This window comes from Triturus cristatus, chromosome 3_1 (assembly GCF_964204655.1).
Source record: "Triturus cristatus chromosome 3_1, aTriCri1.1, whole genome shotgun sequence".
Lineage (NCBI taxonomy): Eukaryota > Metazoa > Chordata > Amphibia > Caudata > Salamandridae > Triturus > Triturus cristatus.
This window is the reverse complement of record NC_140583.1, coordinates 738,102,814-738,123,253: the sequence shown is the minus strand read 5'-3', so window position 1 is coordinate 738,123,253 and position 20,440 is coordinate 738,102,814. Positions and strand designations below refer to the sequence as shown.

At 50.9% G+C, this 20,440-nt stretch overlaps 1 protein-coding gene across 1 annotated transcript in view; it reads right to left on the bottom strand.

The window, feature by feature from the left end:
- Positions 1 to 20,440, bottom strand: part of LOC146860897 (uncharacterized) — a 1,545,865-nt gene that overhangs the window by 1,279,988 nt on the left and 245,437 nt on the right. The window contains exon 6 of the mRNA XM_085646178.1: positions 411 to 627. Within this exon, the coding sequence (XP_085502304.1) occupies positions 411 to 627 (217 nt within the window). The remainder of the gene's footprint in view (positions 1 to 410; positions 628 to 20,440) is intronic.

The window sequence follows — 20,440 nt, the reverse complement described above, 5'->3', positions numbered from 1 at the left end:
ACCGTCCAGTTTTATGAAGATGTTACATCAGCAGCGACCGGCACAGGTAAGCGTGGTGAGGCGGGGCAGGGCGCGGCAGGAGGGAAGCCGACAGACGAAGAAATAGGTATTATTTGTTTCATTATTTATACCTATTCTGTCGCCTGTCAGCTGGACTTTATTACGGCACGACGAAGTCCAAAGCAGCATGCTGCCAACTTTTAAGCCTGGATTTCCATAGTAAAGATTGCCAAATTCTGCTGTTATGAACTGTTAGAATCACTAAAGCAGGCTTCTATAAAAAGAATGTATTGTAAGACACTTGCACCTGAATAAGGCACGTGGAAGGAACCAATATAAAAGGAGGGAGCAAAAGGAGTAAAGAAAAAACAATGCAACAGCCTTTATCATTATCTCACTGAACTACTTACTGCAGAGGCCTGGTTTTCTCCACCGCCCAGGGTCGCCACCAGCATGGACACACTCTCGTGTATACTGGTCCAGTGTGCCACATAAGGTTTCAAGATATTTCCTCTGGAGGATGTTGCTGCTGCACAGGTCTTGAGTACACGTTTTGTTGAACTCTGCAATTGGCACTAAGTTTTCACAGTCCTCGAAACTCTGCAGGATGGACTCACACAACTCTCTCTGCAGAAATCAAAAGAAAAAAAGTATAGGTTGGTAGTTGCACGGTATTGAGATTACAGTCTAATAGTGAAAGATGTGCATAAAGTTATATGTCGACATCAGTCAACAGAGTAACCAGAAAATGAAAAAAAAAACACTCGAAGCAGTCTCATCAACCATGTGAAGTGAGGAAACATGACCTCCCCTTAGAATTACTTTCACCCTTTCTTCACCCTTCCATTCATCCTTCTGTCCATCTATCCTTCCACCCTTTCACCTATTCATCCTACCATATGGTCTTTTCTTTGTCTGCCCATCCATCCATCCATTGTCCCTTCCAGCCATACATTTTCCTCATCCCTCCTTCCATCCCTAATCGACAGAGGAGAATCAGCTGCGCTGACCCTGCTTGACTTCTCAGCAGCCTTGGACACAGTCCCCCACCACACACTCATCGACCGACTGCGCCAGTTCAGAGTCACTGATGATGCACTCAAATGAATGGCCTCCTTTCTCACGGGGCACACCCGGAGGATCTGTCTCTCTCCCTCCACCTCTTAATCCAAGCACATCATTCACTGTGTCCCTCAAGGTTCACCCCTCAGTCCAACCCTTTTCAACAGCTAAATGACATCACTCATGGACATGTCAGATCCCTCAACATCAACATCGCCTCCTACTCTGATGACACCCAGCTCGTCCTCTCACTCTCAGTGGAACATACCACGATGAAGACTAACTTCCACCTCTCTGTGAAGAATGTCTCAGCCTGGACGAAGAACAACTGCCTGAAGCTCAGCACGTAAGTACTGATTTTCAGCAGACACACCACCATCTAGAATACATTCTTGGTGTCCACCCCCCCCCCCACACCAAAAGACCACACCGGCAACCTCAGTATAATCCTGGACAGCAAACTCTCCATGAAACAACAGGTCAACTCTGTCTACTCAGCCTGCTTCCACACTCTCTGCATGCTCCGCAAAATATTCAAGTGGCTCCCCATCAGCACCTGGAAAACCGTGACGCAGGCCTTCATCTCCAGCTGGCTGGACTACAGCAATGCTTTTTATGGAGGTACCACCACCAAATTAATGAGAAGACTCTAGATGATTCAGAATGCAGCAGCCAGACTGGTCTTCAACTTGCCTAGGAAGACCCACATCACCCAGCACCTGAAAGACCTCCGATGGCTCCCCATCCAGAAAAGATGCAATTCAAGCTCTTGACCAATGCCTACACAGCTCTCCTTGGCCAAGGACCTCCATGCATGGACCACCGCCTGAATGTCCTCCTTCCTCCCCGAAACCTCCACTTCTCTCACCTCACTCTCGCATAGATACCACACAGCTGCCACTCCTGCACTTCTTCTCCCACCTCGCTGCCAAGTCCTGGAACAACCGTCCACTCCACCTCCACACTTCACCCTCTCTGTCCCACTTCAGGAAGTGACTCAAGACCAGTCTCTTCGACTGACACTGCAGCACAGCACCTGGATATCCTCTCGGGTGATAAGCAGCACTATACAAGTGCATGATTGCTTGATTTGTCCATCTATCCTTTCATACTTCCTTCTAATTATCCATCCACCTGTCTATCCACCCACCCATTGCCCTATCCAAAGATATGATTTTCCATCCTTTTATCCATCCATCCATGCCTCCATCTGTCTGTCCATCCATCCATGCATTCGCACTTTTAACCATCATTATATTAATTGAGCCCTCCATCCATACTTTCAATCATCCATAAATTCACTCTTTTTCATCTGTCCATTCTTCAAATTTGCCCTCAATTTACCCTTTCACGCATCAAACGTTTGCACCATTCCATCCACTTGTTGAAAAGTGGTTTATTAATAGTGATACGTAGGGACCTATCACTATTAATAAGGGGACAAATACAATTAAAGGTTCAGTCAAGGTCTCAATAAATTATTCCCTTGCTCAACTCTTATATGTGTATGTGGCTGCTAGCAGGCAAGTTTAACTTACAAGACAGGTATGTAAACATTTAAAAACACCAATACATTAAATAAGTAAGATACGACACACAATAAAAATCCAACACCAATTTGTAACAATAGGTTTTATTTTTATGAACAAATAGACAGCAAAATGACAAAAATCCAATGTGGGGAACCGGAGATATGAATTTTTAAAAAATAAGCAAGCTCTAGTGCCTAAAAGCAAAAAAAGCCCCAATTTAGGACATCTGGTCGCACTTGATAGTGACAAGATCAAAATTTGAGGCTGAACGCGATGTAGCATGGGTCGGATACACTAAGCAGGAGGCGTCGGTTAAAATTTGACCTTCACACTTAAAAACTTTTTCAGTGCTTTTTCCCTCGATATTGTTCAAGGCACTTTGTCAGGCCGAATAAACGTCAACTTCAGAGCTTGATCCAGTGTGAACCATCAGTCAACTCCTGTAGCTTTCAGTGGGAAGCACTTGAAATCCAGGCCAGGTCGTGGTTCAATGTCAGCAACTTGACTCTTGAAGACGGATCGGTCACCTTATGGAGCTTTTTATCAAAGTTGCTCCAAACTTCTAGAACTTCTTCCTGAAGTGCAATTTATGCGTTCAAAGTGTCCAATACACCAATCCACTGGTCTAGAAGCTCTGAGATGGCCCTTGGGATGTTGGGACTACATTTCCCACAATACACCTGGCAAAATCCTTTAAAGTATTTTGGCCACACTCCTGATGGGTCCTTTTTGGTGGAGATGATGCAGGTGGAGCTCTGTTAACCTTTTTCTTTCAGGAAGTCCACTCCTTAAGCCTTGTGAAGCCAGGCAAAATCCAAACGGCTGTAGTCCAAGATTGTGCAGCAGGTGGAGTCCTTCAGAGTGTAATCCTTGGGGTACAGATCAGGGTTCCAGCAGGGCAGTCCTTCTTTTTCTTCTTGTTTCAGGCAGGGAGGTGACTTGCTGTGCAGTTCTCCCATATTGTTCCATTGTTTCTGGGCAACAAGCAGTGGGTCACCCATGACCAATGGGGTACAAGGTGACGCCAGAAGTATGACAAATTCCTTGAAAGTGTGGCATATTCTTGTCCCAGAAAGCACTATTCTTCCAAAATCCAAAATGGAGAAACTTGGAGGTTAATCTCTTGCTAAGCTATCACACTGATGTGGTTAAGTTTCCCTACACTCTCTTTCCAGCCCCTCTGCCAATCTAATTACTGGGGCTCCTGTCTGGCTGGGGGTACAGAGTGATGTGGGTGAGCCTGTGCTGCCCTAAACTGTCATCCCTCTTTGAAGACCAGCTTGGCTGCCCCACCCCACATTGCCTTTTGAGCTGCAGCTTGCAGTTCTCCTCTCACAGGAAATACTTTGAGGTCCATTAGGATGGCGGGTGGAAAAACACCCCGACCGCTATGGAAGCGGAAAACAACCGCCCACCGGCACTGTGGAAAATCCGGTGGCCAAATTAGGATTAACCACCAAAATAATCCGACTGCAGTGGACGAGGCCAAGAAAAACCTCCCGTAGCGGGCAGAGATGGCCAAATCCGTCCGCGGCGGTCAGAATCGTGGCGGAAAAACATCAACCTGCCGCCAGTATAGCGGAGACACCGCACCGGAAATTAGGATATCCCTGGCGGTCCCGTGGTACGTACCGCTGTCTCCGACCGCCGCGGTCACACAATGGGATGAATGGAAGAACCAGTGGAAGAGCTGAAGCACAGCCACCGTGGCGGACGAACCGTAAAAAAATGGCGGACGAAGCCAACACCCCACAAGAAGGTCAAAAAGTGCACAAAGAAAACTAGCCATGCCCCGCCAAATACACAAAACACACCCCAATGACACAACCACATGGCAAAACGAAAAATACAAATCCCAGGACAACACACTTGTCAGCAACACCCCAATTGGACACACCCACATAGCTGAATATAAAACCAGCCCATTCCCTGACCACAATCCCTTGCAAAGCTCCAGGACAGAAGGGACACATACCACAGCTGACAGGCGAGGCGAAGGACACAACATCACTAGCCACACCACACACAGCACCACCAACACCTCCACACCAGCACAACTAACCCCCCTGCACAACACACACCATACACAGCACAACCACAACCACCACTCACACTCCTGCACCCACAATCACTTTGCACACCACACACCATGGCCACACAGAAAATGCCCAAATTCACTGAGAGTGAGTTGAAGGTCATGGTAGATGAGATAGTCAGAGTGAAAACACAGCTTTTTGGTACCCTGGTCCAACAGACACCATTAGCCACAAGGACACAAATGTGGGCAAGGATAGTCCAAATGGTCAATGCAGTAGGGGCCACCCCAAGATCAAAAAAGGAGATCATGAAGCGTTGGCATGATCTGAAGAGGGTGGTAGAGGAGAGGAGAGGAGGAGCAAGAACCGTGAGCTGGCTCAGAGGACTGGCGGTGGCCCTCCCATTCCACCAAAACCATTCCACAATGGGAGGAGAAGGTGCTTTCCATACTGCATCCAGAGAGTCTCACAGGAGTAGCCGGGGGAGTAGAGGCTGGTAAGTACAAACAAAGGACTACCGCCACTCTGCTATGTACTGTCTTGCACAATTACAAAGCTACACTACCTAGGACACATACCATCCATCTGCACCACACACTCACAAAAACCTGGCTCACAGATCCAACATTCACCCACTCCCATTCACCCCAAACGTAGCTACCAACTTTACCATGGAGGCATGTGTACAGACAGCACTGCAACTCCCACCAGGACCCCTGTCCCACAACATCAGCAAGATGGATCCCTCCCACCACCCCACCAAGAAGCATGTGTCAGCCATTACACAACCCACATCAAACTCACACGTAGGTAGCCATCTTCACTAGGGGTGGGCGGAATTTGCGTAATCGCGTTACGCAAATCTCCGCGAAACGGTAAAAAATCTCCGCGAACACGCAGAAATTCCGCGAACACGCGAAGTTGCTTGTTCGCGATACTTTTTTCCTGTTCGCGATCGCTGTTTGCGTGCTCGGGGTGAAATATCTCGCGAACACGCATATTGAGAACGCGAACAAGCAAAAAATTTCGCGAAGTCGCGGAATGCAGATTTTTGGGCAATTTCGCGTTCTCCGCGGAACGCGAAATTACCCAAATTCCGCAAATTCCGCGAACGGAATGGAATTTACCGCCCAGGCCTAATCTTCACAGTGAGGGTGTCTGGGGGTGGGAGGCCTGCACCACTACTCCCACCATGCCCCCTGTCCCACACCTCTGCAGGATGAAGCAGTCCCCCACCCAGAAGCAGTTGGAATCCATTGCAGTACACCAAACAAACTTACAGGTAGGTAGCCATCTTCCCTGGGAGGGTGTTTGAGGATGGGAGGCCTGCACCACTACTCCCAACATTCCCTCTGTCCCACACCTCAGCAGGATGGAGCACTCCCCCACCCAGGAGCAGTTGGAAGCCATTGCAGTACACCAAACAAACTTACAGGTAAGTAGCCAGTACGTGCACCCACCCATTTTTCACAAATTAAATGGTGCCATATGACAACACCAGCCCTCTCATTCAACAAAGAGCATACCTACCCTATTGCCAAGCACAGTGTGCACACAGGTAAGCTAAGGAAACTGTCACATCCACCAAAGTGTGACACACCAATGCACAAGTAAAAGAAAGTCAGGGCACAATCATGCACAGCACCTAGTTACATGTGCATCGCCATGAGGCAAGTGCAACAAGGACCATTCAAAAAATATGAAAGCATGTGTGGTGGCACAAATCAAGACATGCACATGACAGGACAAAGGGATGCAGGAGATGACAATGGCCAGTCCATGGCCAGATGTGACGTCTGCTAGGTCAGACAAATAAACAATGAGTTCTCAATTAAACACATGTTGTGCCAGGCCCTAGATGGCAACAAGTCCCTGTAAACCTCAATTATGCACGCGTCGCATGGTATGCCTTGACACCTCACACCATGGACAAGTAATGCCTGTACCACTGCATCATGTCAGGAAGCACAGTACTGCACATAGTCAACAATGTGATGATATGTCAATTGTGCAGTGTCCAAAAAGTGAATGACACACAGCTAACACAAAGCTTGCCGGGTGCACTGCAATGACCATTTCACATCTGACCCACAGGTGACGAAGGCCAGAGGACAACACCAGCAACCTGCAGAGCAAGTCTCCACCCCCGGTACAAGGACTCTCGGATGTTGACTCCCAGGATTCCATGGACGATGAGCTCGAGGTCGGCCCATCTGGTGTGCCAGGAGGCAACAGGTCCCAGGACCCCATCGTCCCCCCCACCACATTTGCACCAACAACAACTCCACAGCAGACCCCTGCTGTCACGGCCTGTGTGGCCACCGCCACCACCACCACCAGTGCTGCCTGGAACACCCTCCCTGTCCCAGAGGATGACCAGCACACACCACCGACGAAGAAGGGTAGGGAGAGGATGTGGGTGCCCACAGTGTTGAGGCAACAGGTCCATGGCAGCAGGGCAGGTGGGAGGGTCAGGGTCATCCAGGGACACCAGGAGGCTGGGACCCACTCCCTGGAACACATCACCAGAGTCCTGGGTGCAAACGAACAGGCCCAGGGCCGAACGGGCCGGCCGGACAAACTGTTGCACGAGCTCATCCTGCTGATGAGGTCCATCGACACCTGCATGGGACAAATCGTGGACCTCTTGGGCCAGCAAGTGGCAGTGTTGAGGGACAGGCATGCGCCACAGACAACACCTCCACCTCCCTCTGGTGGGCCGCACAATGAGAGTTCACCATCCTCCCCTGTGCCCACAGAGAGGGGTGAGTCCTCAGACCCCACTGGCCCTGCAGCAGCTCCCCCCTGCCAAACGACGAAGGGGCCATCCTAAGAAGACCCTGGGAGTATCTGGAGGCCAAGCACCTGCCAGACGCCAGTCATGGAGCCAGCCATGATGGCAACCCTCTCCACCACTGCATTGACTTTTTGGACTGTCCTTCCCCACACTGCGTTGTGAATGGCATCTGTCTGTTGGACTGGGTGACCACATCAATGTGGTGGCTACTCGTCTATCTCATCTACCACAACTGTCAACTCACTGCTCCACCCCACCCTCCAATGGAAATGTACACCCCCCTCGCATCTCACCATTGTAAATAAAATATCCTCACACACATGTTGTCCTCATGTCTGCTCCGTCTTTATTGCAGGATGTACAGTCTTCAACATGATCACAATGTACCAGGAGCATGGGCTGCATGTAGGCAAGGAGAAGTCGAAGGCACCTAGAGAAACACAACAGAACAACTGTCACTAGTCTGGGTGTGGCATCACAGACATCCCACAACCCCTACCATCAGGATAACCCAACATGCACATGTCACAATGGTCACCAAGTGTCAACATACACGTCTTGTTGATGCTCCCAAATGACATGTCCCAGAAACATTTCCAACCACCACTGAGTCTACAACTGGCTGATGCTACAATTCTCACATGCCCCTTCACGACAACAGCAATATCATCAGACAATGGGTATGCTGCACATTGACACCCACCGTCAAGTAAAGTAGCGGGTGATGAGCTGTTCACGCAGATCAACACCTTCCTCCTCTCCACTGTCCTCATCACTGGACATGGCTTGGTTTGCAGGCTGGGGCCTTAGGTCCTCACCATCATCCAGGAGCAGGGGAATCTCCTTGAGAATGGCTAGGTTGTGAAGCATGCAGCATGCCACAACATTCTGACACACCTTCCTGGGCGAGTATGCCAGTGTAACTCCGATCTTGTCCAGGCAGCGGAAACGTGACTTGAGCAGACCAAAAGTACGCTCCACCACACGACGTGTCCTCCCATGGGCCTCATTGTAGCGGACTTCAGCCGGGGACCTGGGATTCCATAGTGGGCTCAGCAACCACGGACGGTTGGGATATGCAGAGTCACCTAGGTATGACAAACACAAATAGACATTGCAACGTTGCTGATGCTCAGGGCAGCAGGTCACACACACAGCACGCCACACGACTAGGCATACTCACCCACAATGCATGCACGCATGGGAAGAAGATTAGCCATCAGCTGGGGCACTATGCTGTTCCGCAGGATGTAGGAGTCATGGGCAGAGCCTGGGAATTTGGCACACATGTGCGAGATAGTCATATCTGCCAGGCACACCACCTGCACATTGATGGAGTGGTAATGCTTGCGATTGCGGTAAATGTGCTCACTTCCCTGTGGTGGCACAAGACTGACATGGGTGCAATCAATGGCCCCAAAAACATTGGGGTTGTGTCCAAGGGGATAGAAGTCTCCCTTCACAGCTGGCAATTCAGCACCCCTGTGGAAATGGATGTATCTGTCCTTGTATAGCATCATGGCGGACAGTACATCACGCAGCACCATGTTGAACATCGGTTGTGACATCCCACCAGCACTGGCCACCGTCTCGTGGAACGATCCAGTGGCAAAACATTTAAGGGCTGCCATCACCTTATAAGTAGGGGTGAAAGCTGTTGGATATGTCCTGCGGGGCTGCAGGTGGGGCTCCAACAGATCACAAAGGGTTTTCAGGGTGGCTCTGTCCAGGTGGCATTTTCGTATGATCGCAACATTCTCCATGTCCTCCAGCACCGTCAAGTGATGAGTCAAATTTGGCCTCCTCCTATTTGAGATGCTAGTGGACACGTCAATGCAATACATCATGAGATGTGCACAACATATCACGTTCTGGATGACACAACAACAACAATGACTGACATCTATAGTGTCTAACAGACCAGCTTACATGGAGTGACACCTTCAGCTACACAAAGGCCGCACGTGTCAACTTACACAAGACAAGTACCTCAAACACCACCGTGGTCAATATGAATGCACATACGGATATGGCCACAGTACACATGGGCATGCCTGGGGGTATAGCATCCAGCATATGTGTAACCACTGTCTCATACCTAGCTGCTGTACCTGTCACACCTTAATGCGTCATTACAACCTGGCACACATCCACCACACAATGACCACAGTCGGCGCTGGAATGACAAATGTGTTCATGAGCAGACATGAGAGGCAATGCTAAATAGATCATCGTTCATTGAAACGAGCATCACTGTGATTGTTACTGGACCTCAACACATTGACATGTGTACATATTGTACAGTCCAGAACAACACTGTCCTGCCTACACCAAAATCAAATCCATAAGTGACATGTGAGTGGGTACAGGCAAATCTACGTTACACACACGCAAACATGGCATGTGTAGCCATCAGTGGAGTAAATTGAACATTGACATCGTGTACACAATGATGTGCCATTGAACATGTTGGCATTGTGCACTTTTGATGTTTGACAGATGGCCATCGCCATTGTATGGTGCCCAAATCATGGTAGCTACCGCCTGGCCCCGGCGGTGTGTCATCAGTACACCCATTCACACAAGTGTGGTAGTGAGAGGCATGGCGACATGTGGAAATAGCGGTTGGCATGCTCCGCCGCCTGAATGGCGGAACCTTGTGTCAATGTATGTGTTGGACTTGGCCCTTTTTGCAGGGTCATCCCTAAACTTTTTGCCTTCCTCTTGTATTTTTTCTGACCTGGTGTTGGCTGTTTTATGACTCTGGGCACCTTACCACTGCTGACCAGTGCTAAGGTGCATATGCTCTCCCTATGGTAAAATGTATTATGCGAATTGACTTCCATGTTTGGTTTATTTGATATACTATCAGTCCCTAGTAGAGTGCACCAGGGGTGCCAAGGGCTTGTATATCCAAATGCTGCTAGTGGGCTTGCAGCACTGGTTGTGCCACCCACAGAAGCAGCCTGGTAAAATGTGTCTAAGGTCTGCCATTGCAGAACCTGCATACAGTCTGGTACTGTCATGCGGACTGGGCAAGTGTCCCCACTTGCCAGTCCCTAAACCTTCCCTTACCTTCATGTTAGTCACCCCTATGGTAGGCCCTAGGGCAGGTGCATTGTAAGGATAAGGTAGGACATGCCCTGAGGTGTGTGGCATGTCCTAATAGTGAATTACAGCCATTTTCGTTTTTCACTATTGTAAGGCTACCTGCTCTCCATAGGCCAGAATGGGCTGCTAGATTATAACACTCTATAATCCTAGCAGGCTTATGAAGCATGGTAGAAATTCATGTTTAGTATGCCTGAACTCAGAATAATAAAATACATTTTTAGTAAAGGTTATTTTAATATCCTGGGTTTGCAAATGCTACTTTTAGAAAGTTAGCCTTTGCGTGCCTAACCATTTCAGTCCGTCTCTGGAGGGGAGGGCTATCTTCTTTGTGTGTAGCTTGAGTGACAGGGCTGGGAAGTTCCAGGAGACAGGCTGGGGCTGCCAGGTGGTGAATAGAGAGATTACACCAGGATGGGTGGGAGGAGTGCACCTTGACTCTGAATAGGGCAGTGCTCTGCCACCACAATGCTGGCTCCACCCCCCGGGGAGCGTCTGATGTCTCTGCCCTGCCTGCTGAAAGAAGAAGCCAGAGTCCCAACAACAAAGTGCTGCTCACTGAAAAGAACTGGACTGGGATTATGCAAAGGCCCCCCTGGCCTGTAAAGACAAAAGAAACTTGGTATAAATGTAGGAGCCCTGCTCCTAAGAAATCAGATACTGATTGAACCACGAAGAAACTCTGCCTGACTAGAAGGACCTGGAAGAAGCTGAAGGAGGAGTAACTTTCCCTGACCTGGGGGATTGGCCTGCAGTTGGTGCCTTGCTGAGAAAGGAGAGGAAAAGACTGAAAGAGACTTTGCACTTTGTTTTTCAACAATCTCCAAGGGCTTGGAAGAAGAGCTTGCCCCCTGAACTGAGTCCCAGGACCATTGGACTCATCTGCCTTCCAAACCAAAATTGAGTTGCCTGGACGATTTGTGCTTGTTTCCCACTGGATTTGGCCCCAGTACACCTCGTACCCCATCCGCCGCGAAGCCGTGTCTTTGTCGCCTGGCACCGTGCGTCTACGCTGATCCAAAAGCGTTAGTATGCGCCGTATCCCTCCCGGCCGCATCGCACCTAACCTTCCCCACCGATTCGAGACGTACAACACTGGCTGCCGAACCCTGTATGCCGGACCCGAGCTCCATCGTCCCGCGGGTACGGTCCGTACGCTGCTAACGTACTGCACCGTGCCGTACTCAGAGCCGAGAAGCCGCAGTACGCTGAACCTCCCCGTACGCTGTACGGTGCCGAGAAGTGTCGCCGCCTATCCGCACCGAAGGTACGGCTCGAACGCCGAACGCCACGGACTCTGCAAGCTAATCCGGCCCATCCGCACGTACCCCTGAAGGTCCCGTACCAACGCCGCGTCCCGACACCGCGACCCGACCAGCATCTGAATACGCTGCCGAACTACGACCCGGACCCATCAACTTGTCCCGCACTGTCCGTCGCGGACCCCACGAACTTAAGGTACTTTGTGCTGTTCGCACCGCAGCGTGCGCGTCACGGACCCCGGAGTCCGCACCGATTGTTTGACTCGTACTTTCCTTGTTTTTAATGTGGACGAGTCGCACACCCAGGTACGAACCGTACAAAGCCTGAAGAATTGAGTAAAAGAAGCTTATTTTTGCATTTTAAGCCTTTTTACAAGAACATTAAACTTTGAAATAATACTGTGGTCATTTTAATCGTTATTCTGGTCTTGTGCTAAGCCTTATATAAAGAGAACTATTTTTGATATAACCTTGACTGGTGTCCATTTGTGGTGTGTCATTGTATTACTGTATGTGTTCACAAATGCTTAACCTATGACGCCCTGAGAATAGTTTTGACTGCTTGCGCCACACTACCTAAAGGGTGAGCAGGGGTTATTTGAAAGGGTGATCCCCTTATCCTGACTTAGAATGGAGAGTCCCTGCTTGTCGCAATTGCATACCTGTGCCAACTAGAGATTCCCAATTCTAACAGTATGGCACCCTAATCACAGTAGCTACCGCCTGGCCCCGGCGGTGTGTCACCAGCACACCCATTCACACAAGTGTGGTAGTGAGAGGCATGGAGACATGTGGAAATGGCGGTTGGCATGCTCCGCTGTCTGAATGGCGGAGCCTCATGTCAATGTATGGCACCCAAATCGCAGTCGCTACCGACTGGCCCCGGCGGTGTGTCACCAGCACACCCATTCACACAAGTGTGGTCGTGAGAGGCATGGAGACATGTGGAAATGGAGGTTGGCATGCTCCGCCACTGAAATCGCGGTAGCGCACTCCGAGCCCCTGCGTTGTGTCACCGCCATAGGGCATACCCTTACAGCCAATGGGAGCTATGATTGCGGTTGCATGATGCAATTTTGAAGATTGCGGTAGGCGTGCTCTGCCACCGTGGAGGCGGTCATTGGATGCATTTGAAAGATGCACCATCGCGGTAGCGCACCCCTGGCCACTGCGTTGTGTCACGGCCATGGAGCATTCCCTTACAGCCAATGGGAGCTATGATTGCGGTGGCATGATGCAATTTTGAAGATCGCGGTTGGCGTGCTCCGCCATCGCAGAGGCAGTCATTGCATGCATTTGAAAGAGGCAGACCTGGACCACCAATTGCTGCAGCTTGGCACCTTTGAAAAGACCCCAGGGGGCTATATATGTGTGGGAGTGAGCCTCCCATTTCACTGCTCCAAGAGTCTGCTGCCTGAGACCCCTCCACTGCTGCTGCCTACAGCGACTGCTGCCTGTGACCCCTTGCCTGCTGCTGCCTCCAGGGACTGCTGCCTAAGACTCTTCACCTGCTGCTGCCTCCAGGGGCTGCTGCCTGAAACCCCTCACTTGCTGCTGCCTCCAGGGACTGCTACCTGAGACCCCTCACCTGCTGCTGCCTCCAGGGACTGCTGCCTGAGACCCCTCACCTGCTGCTGCCCCCAGGGACTGCTGCATGAGACCCCTCATCTGCTGCCGCCTCCATGGACTGCTGCCTGAGAACCCTCACCTGCTGCTGCCTCCAGGGACTGCTGCCTGAGACCGCTCACCTGCTGCTGCCTCCAGGGACTGCTGCCTGAGAACCCTCACCACCCAATTCCACTGATGTTGTCTCACATCCACAGTGATGGCATGGACAGAGAAGATCCGTGCAAGTCCCATCACGAGCGAGGAGCTGGAGGTCCTGGTGGATGAGGTGCTCACACAGTACCAAGGCTACATGTTGCCCCAAATGTCGTGGTAAGTCTTCAACAGTGGTGGGGTAGGGCAGGGGGGCCACACATGTAGTTGGACTGATGCAGTTGGAGCCTGGGAGTGTGTGGTAGTGTCATGCACTGCCTGACATGCTGTCTCCAGTGGGAGGGTGTGTGTACCCAATGCCACAGTTTCCCTCCCTGCACATGTATGTATTAGTGACCTGTGTTGTGTTGTCAGCCATACAGTAACACAGAAGGTTGTTCATGCTTTAGTCAGGACAGTGATTGCTTGGCTGGATGGCTGTGTGTGCCCCTGTAGTCCTTCTCAGTGTGAGCCCAGCTGGCCTGCACAGTCCCCGTCTACAAAGACAAGGACACCTCACTCAACTTACAGAGAATGACATCAGTCTTTTCACATTGCCCTCCAGCTATGGGCCATCTCAGCACTGTATTTTGCGCACAACTGCCCTTGTGAATGGCATTTTGTATTTGTGTGATCATGTCCCTCAATGTGACCACCATGACACATTCAACTATTCACAGGACAGGGACATTGATGGCTACGCAGTCTTGGACACAGTGAGTCCAGCCCCAAACACAGGTTGACATGTGATGTATGTGTTGCTCAAGCCAAAAATGGACTGGAGTGTGAGAAGGCTACATGGGTGTTTCAGTGCTGGCGTCATGCATGTGCGTGAGATGTGCAGGGATTGTGTTCCCCCTCACACCTGCATGCTTTAACATCAGCTTTTCCCATGCAGGTGTCCCATGTGAGCTGTACTATAGTCTCTGATTGCCAATTTCGTTGGTTATGTGATGATTTTGTATCTTGCTGCTAGACTGATAGATGTCGGTACATGGCACTGTGTAACTGATCATTTCGCACTCCTCGTCTCCCATGCCTGTAGGTCAAGGTACACCAGCGTAAGGCCGTGTGGAGGGCCATTGCAGCGAAGGTGCGAGCCCTGGGGGTTTCAAATCGACGGCGCACCCACTGCCACAAGAGATGGGACGACATCAGCCAGCTGGCAAAGAATGTGGAGGAGATGACCTTGGGGCTGCTTCCTAGCACTGGGTGTCTGGCACGGTGCAGTATGACACCACTAATGGGGCGCATCTTGGCAGTGACACAGCTGGATGCATGTTTGATGGAGCATCAGCAGCAAGCCAGGGGTGAGCATTTGGGGAGTCTGAATTTGGCTGGGAGTGGCTGCATGTGTACAGAGCCTGTGCCAGCGCTGGCCTCTGTGATGTCGGTAGTGCGATGCTGTGGCATGTAAGTGGCTGCTGGCCTGGGTGCCTGTGGCATGCATTTGCTCTACCTGTACTTACAAAGGTGATTTGAATGCTGTGCCTTCACATTACATTCTGAGTTGTGCTCTTCAGGTTTCTTCTGCATTGGTGTAGTCTTGGGAATCCCATGGGAGGAAACAGCAGTGTGCCCAATCTGACTGTGCGTACATCAATGCGTCCATTGCATGCACCCATATTGGGGAGGCCTACACATCTTACAGCAATGTGCAGCATTATATTGTCCCCAAGGAACGACATGGTGGGTGGCATGGGCTAATGTCCATTGTGGACTGTCATGTTGTAGTCTGGGTCGGTGTTGTTCCATCCTGTTCCATCCAGTTTTGTCCTTGGCAACAAGTAGTGTGCCCCCATCATGTCCCTAGGTGTGCACAGAACTAGTTGTGTGTCTGTTTGAACAGAGCCGCAAGCAGGGTATTGTGCTGTGTGGTCATCATATGGCTCACTCATGCCTGAGTATCCTGTTTCCATGCACTGCTTGAGTCTATGTAGTGAGTTGGCATGATGTGATTGCACAGGGTGGTGTGCAACATGTAGATTTGGTCAACTTTTGTCTGCTGCCACTGACCTGACCCTACATCTCTCTCTCTCATGCAGCATCACCTGTGGTTACGGAGGAACAGGAGACGGACACCAGTGGGGGTGAAACTAGCACCACAGCTGCCCAGGAGCTCAGTGACACAGATGTCACCAGCGCCTCAGAGGGGGACAGGAGTCTGCTGGAGGAGTCCCAGCCTGAGACGCAAAGCACCACATCATCTGATGCCAGTGGGGATGCATCCATGTTGGAGGGCACAGGGAACGGGGACTCTGCATCGACTTCCACCACACAGTGGCCATTGCCCACCCTTTCAGCCACTTCCTCTGGTGCTGCCCGTGTCCGCCTCAGTAAGAGGGGAAGTGTGTCCTTCACCCCTGGCACCGCTGCCCCTGCCCCTGTCCCCCCTGCTGCCATCAGTGCGGAGTCTGTGGACCTTTTGCTCCAGCTGTGTGTAGGCCAGACAGCTCTCCTCAATGCCTTCATTGACCACGACAAGAAATTGGCCCAGGTGGTTGCTTTCATGGAGGGCATACATTCCGACGTTGGTGGGCTGCACCGGACAGTCCAGGCTTTGTCATCAACAGTGAAGTCTGCCCTGCAGCAGGCTCATACTCACAGTCCAGCTCCAGTCTCTTTGTCCACCCCCCTGGCAGTGGCCATGTCTGACGATAGTGACCACGGTCCACATACATCAAAGTCACGATACAGCACACGGAGCACACAGCAGCAATCCAAGTGGTCCCGGGCGCAGACACCATCCCCACAGAAGACCAAAGGCACCCCAGAGCACAGGGAGGAAACCCCGTCAGGCGATACCAGTGGACAAATATCAAAGCAGCAGACCTCAGGCACACATGCCTCAGTGGTATCCCCATCCAAGGACTCTCCTGCCCCTAAAGCATCGCGCAAAGATAATTGTACCGTGTCTGTGCCCACCAAGGAGGTGGTGCATGCCAAGGGTACACCTAGGAAGGGCTCCAAGGCAGTTTCACCAACCACCTTGACTCCCATTCCAAACCCAGTGAAGCAGGGGCCGAAGGGCACTGTAGGGGTAACACCTAGTAAACAGGGGAAGGGGGGCAGAGGCGAAGCAAGGCTGGGTCCAGCACATCACCAGAGGGGCTGCCAGCGCCTGCACCTGCTGCAGCAGTGGTGGTGAGTGTGCCTTTTGTGCCCACACCACTTCCCATTGATCTAAAGTCAGGCAAGCCATTTAGGATCCCCAAGAAGTGGAAGGTCATCCCTCCACAATCTCCCAGCCACACCGTGACTCCTGTCTGCATGACTCCACCTCCACGTGTCACTACACCACCTGGTCTTAGCAGCCCTCCGCCTTGCCAAGCCATTGATAGCTCTACCTCAGCTGTTCCACTCTCTCCCCTGTCAAGTGCCCCGACAGTCCCAGAGACACAGTCAGCTCCCAGTCTGCCTGACAGCCAAGTCTGAGTGTTAGTCACCCTCACACACATGTTTCTCACACAGGTGGGCCTGTACTGCATATTGTTGCCCCCTGACTGTGTTGCTGACCGTGGAAAGGTACAGCCGCACACATTCCCTGTGCAGCTTCTCGTGGACTCAGTCTGCACTTTGTCCTGCCCACTGGCCTTGTCGTTCATTGTTGTGTGCCCCCTGCCTGTGCAGCTTCTCATGGACTCAGTCTGCACTTAGTCCTGGCCACTGGCCTTGTCTTTCACTGCTGTGTGCCCCCTGCCTCTGCAGCTTCATATGGACTCAGTCTGCACTTTGTCCTGGCCACTGGCCTTGTCGTTCACTGCTGTGTGCCCCATGCCTGTGAAGCTTCTCATGGACTCAGTCTGCACTTTGTCCTGGCCACTGCCCTTGTCGTTCACTGCTGTGTGCCCCCTGCCTGTGCAGCTTCTCATGGACTCAGTCTGCACCCTGGACTGGCCACTGGCCTTGTTGTTCACTGCTGTGTGCCCCTGCCTGTGCAGCTTCTCATGGACATGCTTTGCGTCTTGTGCCTTGCTCTTCTCTTCTCATGGTACCTATCTGTGCAATATGTGAATAAAGGCAGTTGCTCCTGTTGTCTATTTTGTCAGTGTCCTTACTGAATAAAGTTCTTTTGCTGTGTGTATATGGTTTACTGTGCCACATGATCTGTGTGGAACTTCAACATGGTCAATGTTTGGGCTCACTTACTCTCTTTCTTTTAGGGGTGACCGGGTCTTAATTTATTTTTGACCCAGATACTTGTGGTGGCAATGGTGTCAATTTCGAATGGTTAGCAGTAGTCATTTACTTGATTGGTTCATGTTGGCTCTATTGTACACATGTTGGGGGGGGGGGGGGTCACTGCCAGCACAGAATGAGTTTCTGCACACAGTATTGCAGGCAAGCTGTCCAGGGTCATCATGTGTGTGTGTTCTTCCTTTATGTGTGCCCAGTGGTGTATGTGTGTGGTCATCTTGTGATGGCCAGTCATCCTAGTCCCATGGTTTACTTTCCATCTGTGCTCTTGGATGGCCAGGTAGTGTGCAGTGTGAAGGGGTGAGTTTGTGAAGAGTGTTGATGTGTGCATGCCTCTGCAATGTCAACTACACACGTGTCACCCGGGAGTTGTGTGCCTGTTGTTTTGATTGTTCATCCCTGTGGATGTGGTTTTATGCCCATGTGTAAGTTATATGTTGTGCACTGTTCAGTGTGTTGGTGTGTCCTTGCAGTTCTGTCTGACTCCTACTTGTTGTTTTTGTCACTTGTGAGTATGCAGAGAGTGTTACTGGCAAGTCAGTGTTGTGTTTTGTTGCACATCCATGTTTCTTGTTGCTGTTTGTGGGGACTGTGTAGACCTGCTGCTCCACACTGCCTTTGTGGTTGTGTTTTCTCATGCCTTGCTGTCACATGGTGCCTCTTGCCTCCAGTGTGGCATGTTGTGTGTGTTGTCAGGCCCTCCCCTATTTATGCATTCAGCTGCCTATCCATTGTGGATCTGCACTCCTTCTCTTTGTGTATGGTACACTCCTGCCATGTCCCCTACTGACATGCAGTACACTTCACTTTGGTGTGAGCTGTCCCCTTGGTTTGTATGTGTGTGTGCCTCCCCATGACTTCATTTGTGGCACTGTGCTTTGTGGTGCAGTTCTTTGTCAATGTGTCACTCAGGGCATTCCCCCAATGGGTCATGTGTGATGTTCTGGTTCTGTTTGTCAGTCATGGTTGCTCCTATGCAGTCCAACTGTGTGTGCTGCCCAGTCCTGTGGTCAAGTTATTTCTACCATTGTGTCCCAGAATTGTGCATCTATTTGGTGTTGTGCTGTATGTAAGTGTGATGTTTGTGTTTTTGCTTCACTTCCTAGGTGTGCTGTTGTCTTTGTGCTGTGCTGTATGGTGTTATGTTGGTTGCTGTTCTGTAACTGATGTCTGTGTGTGTATGGTATGGTTGGTGTGCACACACCGCTTGTTGTCCATGCAGTGCTGTGTGTGTTTGTTGCCTTGTGATTGCCTGGTGTGCATCTCCTGATGTCATGCTGTGTTTGCTATGTGATCGTTCTGCCTGTGCATCTGTTGTTTGTTTGCTGTGGCTGTGTTGTTCTGTGATGGTGTGCTTCTTGTGTGTGTTGTGGTATGTTGTCTGTGCATTGTTCCTGAGTGATGAGGTTGTGCACTCCTGTTGTGTCTGTGCTCCCATTGCCTCTCCCCAGGTTAGCTGCATAGGGCATATCTGTTGTTGTTGTTGTGGCTCTGTGTGTGTTTCTGTTGGGCTATGTGTTTGTCTGTTGTATTTGTTTCCACATTTGTGGTGGCATCCCTGTGTGTGTGTGATGTCTGTGGCTGAGCCCAGGGTGTGTGGTTGCTTATGTGTGCATTGTCTGTACGTATTTCCAGCCTTCAGTGTGTTTGGCACTGGTGTTGTGTGCTGCTGGTGTGAGGGGGCTATGTGTGTAGATTCTTACTGTTGTTTGTCAGTCCTGAGGTGTGTAGATGGACCCTGTGTATAGTGCTGCTGGTGTGCTCCCGTGGGGTAGTTGTATGGATGTGTGGCTGTTCCCTGTTTGACTTCAGGGCCTTCCTTTCATCCTTGTGCCTATACGTGGTTTGCCTTGCTGTCTCCCTGTGTTGTTGCACTGTGCTGTATGTGGTTTGAGTTCACTGACTGTGCCAGCCATGTGTGCTTTGATGGTGTGAGGGTGTTGTGCTCTGTTCCTTGTATTGATGTGATGTACACATGCTTGTTGTGTGTCTCCATGGCCTTCCGTTTGTGTGCAGCCCACTTTGGTTTCCCTATTTGTTGTGCTCCATTGCTGTTGGCATGTGGGGTGTGTATGTGTGTGTGTATCAGTCTGTGATATGTTTGTGTGACTGTGCAGGCTGTGTGTCCATTTGGATGTTAATTCCTTTTATGTGTTCATTTGTTGGTTGTCATCATTGATATTTCCCTGAGTGTGGTGTTGTGTGTGTTTCCCTGGCCCTGTGCTACTGTGCTGTGTGTTGTGTGTTCCTGTGCAGCCACTCCTGCATTGTGTGTCTCCATGATTGTTTGTTGTGTGGTGCAGGGTGTGTATTGCCCTGGCTTGTTGTTGTGCATGGGGTGCACAGGAGGGGCACATGGCATGTGCCTTCATGGGGTATGCTAGTGTGTGGTGGGAGTGGGTGTGGCCCTGTGGTCTTTGTGCCCTTGCCCATGCCTGGCACTAGCCCTGTCTTTTGCATCATGCACATATATTTGCTTGTGTTCGCCGCTGCGGTGATGTGACCGGGACATTGCTGCATGGTGGTCGGTAGCTGTGTGTCCAGGATGCACCGGGGTGACTTTGTGGCAGGTGGGTAATGTGTGGGTGCCCTTGTGTATGTGTCCCTGTCCCCCCTAGGGTGTCTGATGTGGATTTGGACCCTGTGTCAGGCCGTGTGTTGTGTGTTGTGTTGTTGCGTACCTGC